Source organism: Argiope bruennichi, chromosome 7 (genome assembly GCF_947563725.1).
Source record: "Argiope bruennichi chromosome 7, qqArgBrue1.1, whole genome shotgun sequence".
Taxonomy (NCBI): domain Eukaryota; kingdom Metazoa; phylum Arthropoda; class Arachnida; order Araneae; family Araneidae; genus Argiope; species Argiope bruennichi.
Window position 1 is genome coordinate 125,778,048 of NC_079157.1, and position 14,183 is coordinate 125,792,230.

Here is a 14,183-nt window from a genome sequence, read left to right on the forward strand (position 1 = left end):
TTTTTTTTTTTAATTATTATAGTGATCCCATCTGCTCCGAATGAGTCAAGTTCCACTGCACCAGCTAAAGCGCTGGATATGCGAATACAGAAAAGTAAATACAGATAACTAACATGAAAGTAAGAAAAAAAAATCTGCAGTGGAAAACCGGAGAAAGAAGACAACTTATCACTTGAACGCAATTTCCTAAGCGGTAGAAACCTGTTTCGCAAACCGTCCTCACCCAACTACTCTTGAAGCCTTCAGCCCATCGAGAGTTTGTTGTTCCAGCAATATGTGTTTATTGTCATTATTCGATGTTTATATGGACGAATCCACGACTTCCGGGCATTGAGCACAGTGACCTTCCGATATCCAGAATTATTTGGCATTTCACTAAGTTTCAATTCGAAATGGAAACCTCGTTTACTTACACAATTTTATATGGAGAACGAAATCGATGGTTTATTTCACTCGGCCCGGTTCATGTTTGGAATTTGTGCATGAGAATTGAATTTGGCATATGTGGTTATTTTTGATAACCATTTTTAAAAATATTTTTTTAACAAATCTGTTCACTGTTAAATGCCCTCCTTCATCAAAATTTGATTTCAGTCTATTATGGCGCCATCTAGTAATGAATGAGATCATTATGAAATCCGTTTACGACAAATCATACGGTTAAAAATGAAAACTAAATATCCTGCCTTTTAGTATAAAAAAACCCAGTATTTTACAACGAAGTTTGTTAAAGTTCGTTTCGCTTAATAATTTCTATAATCCATTAGTCAGATGGCATTCAATTTTACAACAATTCAAATTTTATTTAATGCCACTCCTCCTTTATGAAAATTATCTTTTTTTCTTCTTTCTATGTTGTCGTTAAAACCGATAAGGAAATCCGAAATTATTCAAATAAAAACCTGTTTTTTGTGTGTTTAAATGCTGAAAATGCCGGTAACCACTGGGGAAGGGTCTTCCAATGAGTTTCAATAATACAGTAGATTCAATTCGGAGGTCACTGACAAAATGAGAAGTCGACCGGTACACGAGAGCCGATTACACAATGCATTTCCTGTAGCAAACAGGAATGTGTCCTGTTTATTGTAAAGTGAAGACATTCTTAAAAATGTAGCGATACATTATGTGAAGAATCGTGCTGGCTGCACCCATTCATGTCTCATTTAAAAATTGCTTTCAAAAGCTTCTCAGACATCTCGCATGAAGTAGCGATTCCCCGCCTGTAAGTGTTGCAGACTTCCATTTTCTGTCAATTATTTATGTTCTGGTGACTCAACGTTGTTCTGTGGAAATGTGTATTGTAAATAAAAGAGACGTGATGCCTGTCAACCTACTCGTATCATTTGTTGTTGCTTTCATTTCTTTAAAAAGAGCCAGATGAACCATAAACACAATGAAACGAAAAATGCATTTCGAATATTATTCTACTTAAGAACTTCACTATGTAAATGTCGAAGTTTCATAGATGAATGGAATCTGGTGATGAAACTATACACGATATTATTTTTATCTATAAATACTGCGAATGAATAATGAAAGTGAATCGTCAATAAATAGATAAAGTTTTTTTTTTTAAATTTAACTTGATGAATAAAATGACTCAAAATTTGGTAGCATTGTTAAGCACAAGAAAAAAAATTTTAATGCTGTTTGCGAATGATTCGAATATTAATAAAATCAACTTTCAATTGATAATTTAAGTTTTTGTGGAAACTTAATCATTAATGCCCCAATACTTTTGAATGAAAATATAATGCATTAAGAATTATTTGGCGAGGGTAATCCATTTAATTCAACTCGGGGAGCGATACATTTCTTAATAAGATTTTTTTTAGGAACTTTTAAAAATTTGGCGCTATTATTTTGCTGAAAGCTTAACAGGTTTTCTGGGGATTTTATATAATATTTATATGTTAACAAATTAAAATTATTCATAAAAATATTGGTCTTCACGCATTATATTGACTACTCACTGTTCCATTTTATGATTATGGTCAAAGTTGATTTATTTTGAACATGAATTAAGAAAAAAACATTAAAAAGTTGTACCAAAAATGTTTCACTTATTGTTTTAATAAGTAATATACAGCAATTCAATTAGTATAAGTGTTAAAAGAATCTTAATTATAATCTCTAGAAAAAAAGCCATTTTAAAAATTCTTACGAATTTTTAGCCATAAAGTATGTTCGGATTTCAGCTATTTAATTCGTACGAATGACTTCACAAAATTATAATCTTTGTTTTCTCCCTATAGAATTCCTATTTCGATTTCTATTTTAGCTTGCTTTTGATGGTAGCTGATCCCTGATAGCGCGAATAAAAACAAGCATGGACACAATTTTCACGATAGATTGTTGGGAATTTTCAGTTTGCTTGATTCATTTTTAGATTTATTATATGCAAATCTTATTTTAACTGCAAAAGAGCCGCAGGATGCCGTTTCTTGTTCTTTATTAAATACGAATTAAATTTATAAAAATAGATTTATACGAGAAAAAAAATGCATTTGTTTAAGTCAGTATCGTTTTATTTTTTAATGATGAAATGACAAAATACTGACAGTTCAGTTTGATAAATTTTTATACTCCATAAGGCGAGTGCCGTCTAAACCAGAAAATGTAGTGATCGTCCGGTGCTGGATGGATCTGATCGACACCTGAAAGAAAGAAACGGCGTTTAGGAATGCAACATAGATCAGGTGGAAAACTGTTTTAAGGCTTCAAAATAAAATCTAAACTAGTATTTTTAGTTTGGATTTCAAACCTTCATCTTCTGATTTACACATTTAACTTCCTAATTATATGACAAATAATATCATTATAGAAATTAAAATAATAAATATCCCAAATAGAAAGGCATTTTAAAAATTAAGTCATTTAAAATGCAAAAATGACTCAATACTTTCACTTAGTTGCAGATCTAAATCAAAAATTCAGTCATTCGATGCGCGGGGCAGACTCGTCATGGAATGCGTAAGGTTTAATAGATAAAAAATTTATATGGCTTTAAAGCCAGAGTCTAAAACTATCGAGTCTAGACTCAAACAGCTTGGCTTTAGCTCAATGACAGCTTGTATATTACGATGCAAGCCGTCATTCTTGGTTTCCTACTATTCACATTTAAACTCGAGGGACGGCTTACTCAATAAACATTGCTCTGTTGGCCGTTCTTTTTTGTTGTAACAGGATCGGAATTCCTTTGTTGACGAATAAGGCGGCCTCCAACACACCATTGCATCCATTGCGAGAAATAATGGATGCACACGTTGACGTCTTCCAGTTTAACAAAAAAGGTCGAGTATCGTAGAAATCTTTTCGTTAAGGCCATGGGACAGCCAACCAGAGCCTCAATGAATTCTCCGAATTATGAAACTCAATCTAAATTTTGAACATTCATTCCGTAGACGGAAAGTTTTTCGAAGGGTCATGAATTCTTTCTTCATTGCCATAGTTATCACCTCGTTAGGAAAAAAAAAAAAAAAAAAAAGCTTCCGTCCCGTCAACCCTCACCTCTGGTTGCATCCACCCGCCCTCGTCATGGCTGGTGCATTAAAACATGAGCGCCCATTCGGACCTTCACGCACAATGATGAGCCTGACCCGCGCAAGAAGCGACTGATCTGGTTTCACGCTTTCACTTAGTTATGGAAACTAAGTGAAAGCGTTTATTTAAAATACAAAAATATATTAGAAATGCTTCGCAACCTCAAATGCCTTTATAGTACAGGAATTAAAATAAGTGTCCCAAATAGAAATTAGTTTATTAGAAAGCAAGTAAATTAGAAAGTTAGAAATTTAGGTAAATTAGGAAGTCTCATTAGAAAGTTAAGTAAATTCATATGTCAAGGGGTTCATTATACTATCCATTTGTCCACGAAGCTGTTCGAAAGTTCATTCGAAAATAGCTTTTTTATAAAGATTAAGATGGTATTCTCCCGTATTCATTGTTTGTTAGTATGGTGCGGAAGTGGAGAGGGGGTTTTCATAGCTCATTTGTCCCCCTCGCATCTCACCAAGGTTAAAAATGAAGAGATCCGCCCCAAAATATAACTGGTGTTGTTCCTAAGCGGAACGTTAATAGAACAAATGTTGGCTAAACGAAGCATTAAAAAAAAGGTATGGAGTGAGGTAATCAGGATTAAAAATGTAGGATGAAGCTCCAAAAACTTAAATGCCTCGATATACAGGAACCAAAATAAATGACCCAAATAGAATGTCATCTAAATCTGTAAGTCAAGGGAATAAATATATACTAACTGGTATAACACTAACGGTGCTTTTCAAAAACAAAATAGAGTGGATACGGAAAACAAAAATTAATTTTTTTATTAGCCTGATTAAAATAACAAAAATAGGAAACATTTTCTTTTAAAACGAGGATTATTTTATGGGTCTTGTAACTTATCTTCTTAGTTGTAGTGCACTATATCCTTCGATGTGTCATACGATTTCCGAAGAATAAAATAATTTCCTATGAAATGGAAACGATCCGATTTCCTTTTCTTGTCATTTTATCTGTGCACAATAACTGAAATGAAACTAAATTATAATCATTCTTGAAATAACGTTTCAGAGCAAATCGCAATCGCCAGAACAGAACGACTTTAAGCACGGAATATAAAATAAACGATAGACTCAATTTTTTTTATATTTAAAAATAAGTTATTGGAGCTACATGCTGGACGCGGAGGAAGGGGGGGGGGATGCGCCACTGATTCATAAACATTATGTAGAAGCCCATGTTTATTTCCCTCAGTAGACTGAAACTATTCATTTCTGGCGTTCTCGGAAGTTTTAACGAGTCTGCAGATATCAGATCTCCCACAATTCGAATATTCTTGCCCTTCTGGTGCATGAAGTAGAGAAAAATGACTAATCGCCAAAAATTCGAAATTTAGATTTTGACGAATTTCCATCTTTCAGACCTCCCAAAGTCCGAAACACACATTTTTTGGTTTCCGTCTGCGAGAGTGATAACTGAAAAACGCCGAGTTAGGCGAGCGACATTTCGTATACATTTTCAAATCATATTTACAGATTTCCGTTCAAATTTGAGTCAAACGCAATGCGTCTCGGGTCTGTATCTACAGAAGCATGTAAACACGGAACGGTATTGCCTTAAACGCATCAAATTGGGTATGCGTTTTTCGAAACAATAAGTGTAGTTTTGTGCCAAGTTTTGGTTTCAGCTTGGTCAGAAAAAACGTGCCTAAAACATAAATTCGATTTTTGGATACTAGTAACAGGATGTCAGGGGATTAAACGCCAAAAAAAATTCATCAGGGATGGCATGATCGATTCAGTAAAAATGAAAAATTGACGCCAAAGGTTAATATTTCGTAATTATGTACGCTAGTGGCATGCAAGGGGTTCTGGGGGATAAAGTTTTAAAAGTTTTGGGAATCATTAGGAAATATGCGAGAAAGCCTTGGGTTGACAAAAAATCGCATGGCGTTTGAGGGATGAAGATATTCATCGTCCAATATCTTAAGATTTATTTCTATCAAATTTTAGAAGAAGAAATCCGACAGCGAGAAGTTTGCCCAGCCACATGCATGCAACTAAATCGTAGCAAACTGGATAAAAGAAATCGCGAGTCAAATTTTGGGACTAGACTTGTAGATGTGTGTCGGATAACAGCCGGTCTGCCTTTCAGCAGATAAGTTAACACGAAAAGTTGAGAATGTCACAAGTAATTTAATATATTAAGAATCCGAAGATCTGTAAGCAATTTCAGATTACCCGTGTTCAAATAAATGAAGTGTAAATCATGCGATTTTCTATACGAGCAGAAAACGCACTGTTTCTGCAGGTATTTGCAGCTGCGGTCTCCCTATAATTTTCCGGCACTAATTAAAGCATTATTCCTCATCACCCGCAAAAAAAAAATTGTGGATCTTCGGAAAGGCACCGACGTACAAAAATATTAACCTTTGTCGTAAATGTAACATTTTCACTCGACCTCGGCGAATTCTCCTGGCAATGAATCCCTGGCATGTCTTTAACAGTATCGCATAGTATTAACGTAACGCAACAGTATACACGTATTAACAGTAATTGTCTAGCTCAAAACCGTTGGATTTCCTTTCACCCCTACAGACAGATATAATGCCAAAAATGTGTTTTTCGAACTCGAGAAGTCTAAAACGAGGAAATTCGTCAAAGTTTCGAGTCTATTTGGACGAAGACAATCATTTTTTTCTATAATCCGTACGAGAGAGAGTAAAAAACCGCCAAAATTTCACAATTTAAATGACATTCTTACCTCCAATTACTTTCTGCATGGATGTTTGCGGATGAAAGCCGTTGGGCTGCCCCACCGTCTTGTACAGGATCCAGTACAATTCTCTTTGCACATCATTCGGTGCGCCACCGACACTGTACACATGTTTGCTGCGATCTCTCTCTTCGTAACTGAACCTACGACAGTTAAAATCAAATAAGCGAGTTATTCGAAAAACTCTGAATTGAAACAGGCGTTCCACAAAACTAGATTCCGCAAGCACAAACAATAGAACCTTGCTTATTTTTCAAGAAAATTTCTGATATTCATTCTGACAGGAATGGAACGTTCAAGTACTCTGAGAGAATCCCATCAATAAAAATGGATGGCAAACCTTAGCCTCCTCCCTTCCCAATCCACCTACCAATGTTAAAAATATTAGAAATTATTGCCCATTTTTAAAACTTTAAAAATAAAATCATTCAGGGAAGACATAACGTAAAAAGAGAATAATGTCAAATTTATAACCATTTCAAGCGAACATTTGTAGATATAGTCAAATAAAATGGATCTTCAGATTAAGTATTTCATCGAGATTCCTTTTTAGGGAAAACTACAGCAAGCGGAAATGGATTTTACATGACGCTAGAGGGCTTTAAGTCCCCAGTAGCACCACAAAATGACATAATATTTGGGAAATATTAAACATTGTGAATACGAGAAATAGCACATAAGCAATATTAAATAATATTATTAAACGTATTAAATGAAAGACATTGAGATTTTCAAAAGCATTGATAAATTAAGTCTGCACAAAAACTTTGTTTTAGGATAAAATTTCAAATTAAATGAATTATTAAGCAATAACTAGAAATTTTTTTCTCTTTTAAAAACAAATATTGTCCAATACTGTGTCACGAATGATGAACAATTCTGTATTTTAAGAACTCTTCAGAAGCTCGGAAGTGAAAACTTTATAGGGCGAAATAAATTTTTCATTCGCTACAGAAAAAAAAAAAACGAAAAGAAAACGAAAACTCGCAACACATCCAGAATATATGAAAATATTTTTCAAAATCGCTGTAATGAACGAAAAATCGCTAACCTGAAATTCAGATTCCTGGCCTGTGCCATCTGCATGACGTCGAAGAAGGTTCCGTTGGACGGCAGAGTGACAGTCACAGTGTGGGAATCTCGATCGTCTCCTTCCCCCTTCCACACAGAGTAATGCACCTTGGGGGAGCTGGGTTCGAATAGGGGGTATGCCAAAGAGTTGTCTAAAAGTATCAAAAAGAAAAACGTTTAGTCACAAAGTCATAATGGAAGCTCAGGAAGTCAATTCCGCTGATTTCGATAAATCTCAAATGAAAACTGAACCAATAACTATAACGATAGATACTGTTTAATCAGGATACAACCGAAAGAGAAAAGACATTTAGAAATCTACTTGGACGAAGGTTAAATGATCAGAATGAACAAAAAGGCACGGGACCTTTTAAACAAACCTCTTTTCACTACGAGTGGAAAAAACAAAAAAATTTAGGCTGCAAATAAAAAAAATACCGCTTCCCGGAAATATTAATTTATAAATTTATTTCTCGTCAGTTTCCTAGTCATTGATTAAGAGAAACAATTGAAAGCAAGAAACAATTTGCCTGAAGTCGAAGAAATATTAAAACATTATAAACAGTTTTGCAGATGAATAGACGTAAGAAGGCAAATTGGAAATTTAACTTACATTTATTTTCCACGGTATGTGTACATCGTGCCTTAAGGACAAAAAAAGGAACGTGTAGATTTTAACCCCTTCTCTCTTGTTATGGCCCAAGATTTTTTTCCCTTCAGATATTTTATTAATATTCTTGTAGAGATTTCTTTGGCACGTGTCGATTTAGGGAAGAAAATCTTGAGTATCTGGAAATTAAGCCACGAGTGCTGGAGATTTTTGTCCCTTCGCTTGCAGCGTGGGAATTGCAGGGCCAATTTTTTTGAGAGCAAGTGTTAGATATAATGAAATTTAAAAAGTGTCATTTGGATGAGGAAATAAGAAAATTTTAGAATAAATATGGGTTAATTTAAGATTTAAAAAAACAGGAAATCTTCATTTAAATTACCAGATTACGCTGCATATAAAATCAAAGATGACAAATATAGGATTCCTTACGAATTACTTTTATTATTCTCATCATATGTTCAACCACCTGTGCAGGAAATGCATGCCATGCACATGGATATGCTTTTGTCACAAAATCCCTAATGATATATTGTTTACATCGCAGGCAATTAACATTGTCGAATATTGTGGACATTTCCCTAACGAAGTATTTCTGCACTATTCATGAACAAGCAGATACTCTGTGCTCCAATATGCAAAAAAAAAAAAAAGATTCTACGCATAGAAAAATCAGGAAACAGTTTTCTTGACTAGTCATCCACTTATTCACATTGAGCCACTTGTTATTTTTTAAACAATTTCCGATAAGCAATTCCAAATCAAGGTTACGAATATTTCACGACAATAAAAATTTTCTTCATAAACTACTAATTACACGAGATATTCGCCGAGTTTCCGTGTGATCGTTAAAATAAATTTGCTCTGTTTTTCCTCTCGAGCTACTGATCGCTCAGACACCACGTGAACGTCTACTTTTCTCGACTGCCAAGCAAACAAGAAATCTTTTCTGCATTACTTTCAAGACAGCGGGAATACACTGTCATTTAATTTATGGTTTAGAAGTGGAACTAATCCCGGCAAACATAGAAGTAAAAAGATTCTTGACACGTCAATTGTGTGTCGGAGCACAATCTTGGGTCGAAAATTAATTCATTTAGAAGATAGAAATCTATTTATAAAGATATTGGATACTAGCTGTGATTTACAGTTATCTGCTTTGGCAAGCGCATCTGCGAATCTTTTGCCAGTGCAAGAGGTTAATTACTAAAACTGAAGAAAAACTTCATATGGAATACATTTAACTGGGTTTAAAGAGACATTGGGTTCTTTTTAATACGTTTAAGGTTTCGTCCACAGTACAATTGAACAAATAATAAATGATTGTGGAAGATTTCATCATGCTCGGATCAATAGCAATAGTTGCGAGAAATACAAATAATTACCTAGAGGGTCATCCTTGCTACAATGTTTGTCTTTGATGGCAAATACATTCTTGCCAAGCAAAGCTGGCAGGGCATAATAAGTGCCTAGCAAGCTTCCAAAGGAGCCATCAGGGGATTGCTTCTCGATCAGCGGGTTCACGTCTACGGGGCCACCGGAAACAGCACGCAAGACCTGCAATAAAAAGGGCATCGCTAAACATTACCCGAAACTGGCAGAAGTGAATACAGCCTTATATGTGTGATAAGTTCTATACCCAGTGAATATATAACGTTGCAAAATGAAACGCGGAAAATTCTTATTGTGCTCCATCACTTTTGCCTGGGATAATAAACAACAGAATAAATAAGAAAATTTTCAGGCATTATTCGCAAAAAGGTCATTTAATGATATCATTTAGAGTTGAACACAAATGCTTAATTTTTCAAACTAGAGGGAGTATTAGAGGAAGTAGAATTTGTGTTATTTCCCAAACTGAATGACACAAAACTACAAATGCAGTTACAAAAACCGCATGTCAAATTTGATATGTTTAAGTTATTGCGTTTTTTAGTCGTCGTTTTTACGCGCTTCTGAAAGTACAAACCGACAGATGATCCACTCCTTGTTGGATTTGGTTCAAAATTTGACAGCCGTCTACACTATAAATGTTAAATCTGTGTGCCGAATTTTATCCATCTAGCTCTTTGCTCTGTAGTTTCCGTGTTGATTTGTATTCGAAGAATTGAACAGATTTCCTGTGAACGGAATTTGTTCCAACTTTAATAAAAATCTATAAAATTCATGTAAAAACTACACCAAATTTCATCCGTCTAGCTCAATACATTTTTGAACTCTTTGACACAGATACAGATATAAGGCATCATGCCAAAATGCATTTTTCAAATTCAAGAGGTCTGAAACGTGGAAATTCGTTAAAATATCGAATGTTTTCACGATTACAGTACTTCCTCTGTACTTCGTGTACGAGGAAGTGACTAAGCGGGCCCAAGATTTAGCCAGGCTCTTCAGCCAAGAGTTTTCAATCTAGACAAATCCTCCTCTTTGCTAACCATGATGGTGATAAAAGGCGATCCGGCACTTCAATAGAAACCAAACTTAACAATCCGAATAGAAAGAAACGAAACAAAATCCAACCTGCAGAGCGAGTGCCAACGTGTAGACATCACTTGAAGGTGCGATGCTGCGGAAATTCTGCATGAAGTCGGCTGCAAACGAATCCACATATTGCTTGTTGATGGCGGAACGATTCAGCTGAGCAATGCAGGTTAACCCCAGAAGGGTCAGCGCTTGCAAATCTGGGAAAGAATACATCAAACTTAAAGTGCTAAACGAAGAAATAATTGGGAATTAAAATTCTAACATTTATCTAATCCGATCAACAAGACGTTTACGATTTAAACAATATATTTGTTAAGACAATTCCATACAACCCTATTGAGAATTTTGAATACAATGAAAATCACTATGCACACATAACATAACAGTTTCGTGGCCGAAGCGAGAGAGAGATCCTTTGAATTTTTAAAAAACTGCTTTTATTCCTTCCTGGGAGGCATAATTTATGTACAAGAAGCAAAGACGAAACTGATGTCCGTTCACAAGCAATACAAGAGCAGAAGAACGAAAAGAGAATGAAATATTTTTCCATGCAATTAAATATTATGAGATTCTAATACGGATTTCTTTACAGGTGTATATTTAGGTAAGGCATCTCTTTAAAAGGTACAGGCATCTTTTAAAAGAATTCGTTTGGCTTGACAATTTTTTTTATCCTTTCACTCGCATCGTGAGAACGGCTGATTTAAACATTTTTACAGAGCTTCTGTAGCATTAATTAAATGAAAAAGATTGAATTGGATCAGGAAATAAAAGAACATTTTAGAATGAAATTAATACAAGCTAAATTAAAATAAAAATTAGAAAATAAATTAGGATTTAATTTAGATTTAGAGAAACCATTACATATACACATATATTAAATTGCTAAAGTGCATGGCAATGAAGTTTAATGAAATCGCTCTTATTGTAGAATGGCAACAACCAGAGATGTAAAAAAAAATCATCATACGAATTTCAGACTTCATTAAAAGTTTTTATAGTTGCAATTCAAAACTTCGTTAAGTGGAGGCGCAATATATTATACATGCTGTTAATATTTCGCAGGGTCGTCAAACAATCGCCGATACAATCGTCTTCAGCTTTCGCCTCCCGACTTTTTGTAGCTTCCGAGACAGGGTACAGAAAGCTCTCGAAGGATCAGTATTATTCGCATCCTATTGATTCTATCGCCAAAATTCCTGGAGATTCTAGAATCTTCCATTTTGTCGCCAAATGATCGCCAAGCCCAAGACTCAGATCTGGCATCCAATCAGCATTTACCAGAGTTGCCACAGAACAGCATTTCTTACAATGAAACTGCGCTGGGAAGCAATATCGAAGATTCGTAAAAATACATAAACTTTTTAATTTGCAGTAAATTAAATTGATTTCATATTTTTCACTCATATAAAATAGCAATTTTTTTTTTTTTTTTTTTTTTTTTTTTTACGAAAATGCGTTATATTTTAATAATTTAAAAGATTAAAAAAAATCAGTAATCAAGAGGGACAAACTGATCGCCAAGGAAGGCTAGCAGTATTTAATTTTATTTCTTCAATAGAGGGACTCTCAGCAAGGATCATTTTGAACTGCATCATTGATATTTCTCTGTTTCGAAAATTATAAGAACTTCAATCGAGTCCAAATAGATTCTTTCCGAAAAACATTTAAATCTTTAAGCAATAAAATGAACTTTGAACTTTAGTTTTTGGTGAATTATGTATTTAATTACACATTTCAATGTCAAATCACTTCTTTTGACCACGTTCTATAAGTGTTATGTTTAATCCGAATCACGAAATGGATTACAAGCGAAATAGAACAAATGTCTCATTCAATCTCATGTCAAGTGCAACGAGCCAATTTTAACTCCAAAATCCATAGTGCATCTAGCAGAAAGAAAAAAAAAATGAAGCATTTAGTAAAGTGCAGTTAGGTGTCATCTTCAGTTATATCTGTCACGTGACTGATTACGCGAGTTCATTCCGTCTTAAAATAATGAAATCTAAAAAAGTATTGTTATTACTCATTGTTTATCACCTCTTTGCACAATAAAATCGTTCAAAAGAGACGAGATTGGGTTTCTGATTCGAACCATACCTGTTTTGTTTCTAAGGCTCCGGTACATTTTGATGATATGATGCACATCTTGATATCCGATGTCTTGAGCGAGACAGAGGGGAATGAAAACCACAGGCAGAGTGAAGTCCGATGCATTGACCAGGGCAGAATTCGTCCGAGATCGCAAGATTCGGACTAGGTCCTGGCCATGGAAGTTCCGAGGATCTTGGCAAGTAGCATATAAAGCGTTCACGTACAATGCCAAGCGACTCAAACGCATGCTCTTCATTGAAAAGTTCCTGAAAATAAAAAATTAAAAACCGAAATTGTTTATAGCTGAGAAAATTCGATGCAAAAGTCACATAAACAGCTGGAGGGCTCTTTGTAATCTTGGTTCCGTCAAAATACAGTAGAACCTCATTTTACGAAGCTGAATCTTCCTCGTAATGTGAAACACTCGTTAACAGACGTTTTTCCCTTCATAGTCTTTTACTAAAATAAAGGCCATTCTTCCCATTCCCGAAGGGAAATAAAAATACTCAAAACAAATTTATTATAAAATTAATTATTTATAAAGCAAGCTTTTTTGTAACAAGAAAATTGACCTTTAGAAGTATATATGAAAGAAGTATATACTTTTAGAAGTATATATGAAAGCTATAGCTCAAAAACGCAAAGATTTAAATAGATCCAATTTGATATGTCATTTTGTGACTACAAGTGTAGCTTTGTGTCACATTTTTGTTTTAGTCATTTGGGAAACAACGCGTCTAAAATTCTATTTTCGGTTATTGTTAACTGGATGTCGGGAATGAATCGCGAAGGATCACACGACAGATTAAGTAAAAATACTAAACTCACACCTAAGGTTAACATTCTGCAACTATTATGTACCAACGCCATGCCATTTAAATCACCATTTTTACAACTGTTTATTAGAGAATGTGCGAGATGATTGTGGGGAGGCCATTCCTGTTAAGGGGTTGCATTTCCCACTTCTCAATGACAACGACTTTAGAAGACCACTCCTAGAAGCGACACATCACTTCACTCATAACACAAGTCATTTTTAACTTGAATAGAGCGCAGTTTTTTAAATCGATGTTCCTAATGCCAACATCAGCGAGTGTGCAGTCATTACTTGAAATAAATGGTGTTATCCTCGCATCGTTTCTTTTACAACCGGTCTTAAAATGGCATGCAGATACAAGCGAGGAAAAGGAAAAGGACATAAAAAAGGTATCCATCAAGAGTTACTTTAATAGAAAGCTTTTATTCTTAGCTTTTTAATTTCAAAAATCAAATAAGAAGTTCGTTATATTTCAAAAATATTAAACAGCCATTACGCTATACATTCTCTGCAAGTTTGGAACACTCGATCAAAAGTGAATATTGAATAAGGCGTCCAACACACGTTCATCGTTTTTAAACGCAATCGTTAATAACCGATACTTCTTTATGAAAATGCTGAACTGCGTAGCATTGATGAAAAGGATCTAAAGATAGAACATCCAATAAATCAAACGTGTACCTGTCCAGATGAAAAACCCGCAAATGACCATCGCAAGATTTAAAAACCAGAATCGTCTCCCAAGAACTCTCATAGAGGCGAATTTATGAGAGTTCTTGGGAGAACAGAATGAAACCAAATACAGAGCCACACTTCCAGTCACGGATACATTTG

General features: G+C 34.8%; 1 protein-coding gene across 1 annotated transcript in view; it reads right to left on the reverse strand.

Moving 5' to 3' along the window:
- Positions 1–2,501: 2,501 nt before the first annotated feature.
- The window catches only part of LOC129974852 (uncharacterized protein CG3556-like), a 40,497-nt gene continuing 28,815 nt past the window's right edge, over positions 2,502–14,183 (reverse strand). Inside the window, exons 3-8 of the mRNA XM_056087615.1 lie at positions 12,539–12,798; positions 10,475–10,635; positions 9,340–9,511; positions 7,328–7,499; positions 6,265–6,419; positions 2,502–2,657 (exon numbers count right to left, since the gene is read on the reverse strand). Of these exons, the coding sequence (XP_055943590.1) occupies positions 2,581–2,657; positions 6,265–6,419; positions 7,328–7,499; positions 9,340–9,511; positions 10,475–10,635; positions 12,539–12,798 (997 nt within the window). The 3' untranslated portion in view covers positions 2,502–2,580. The remainder of the gene's footprint in view (positions 2,658–6,264; positions 6,420–7,327; positions 7,500–9,339; positions 9,512–10,474; positions 10,636–12,538; positions 12,799–14,183) is intronic.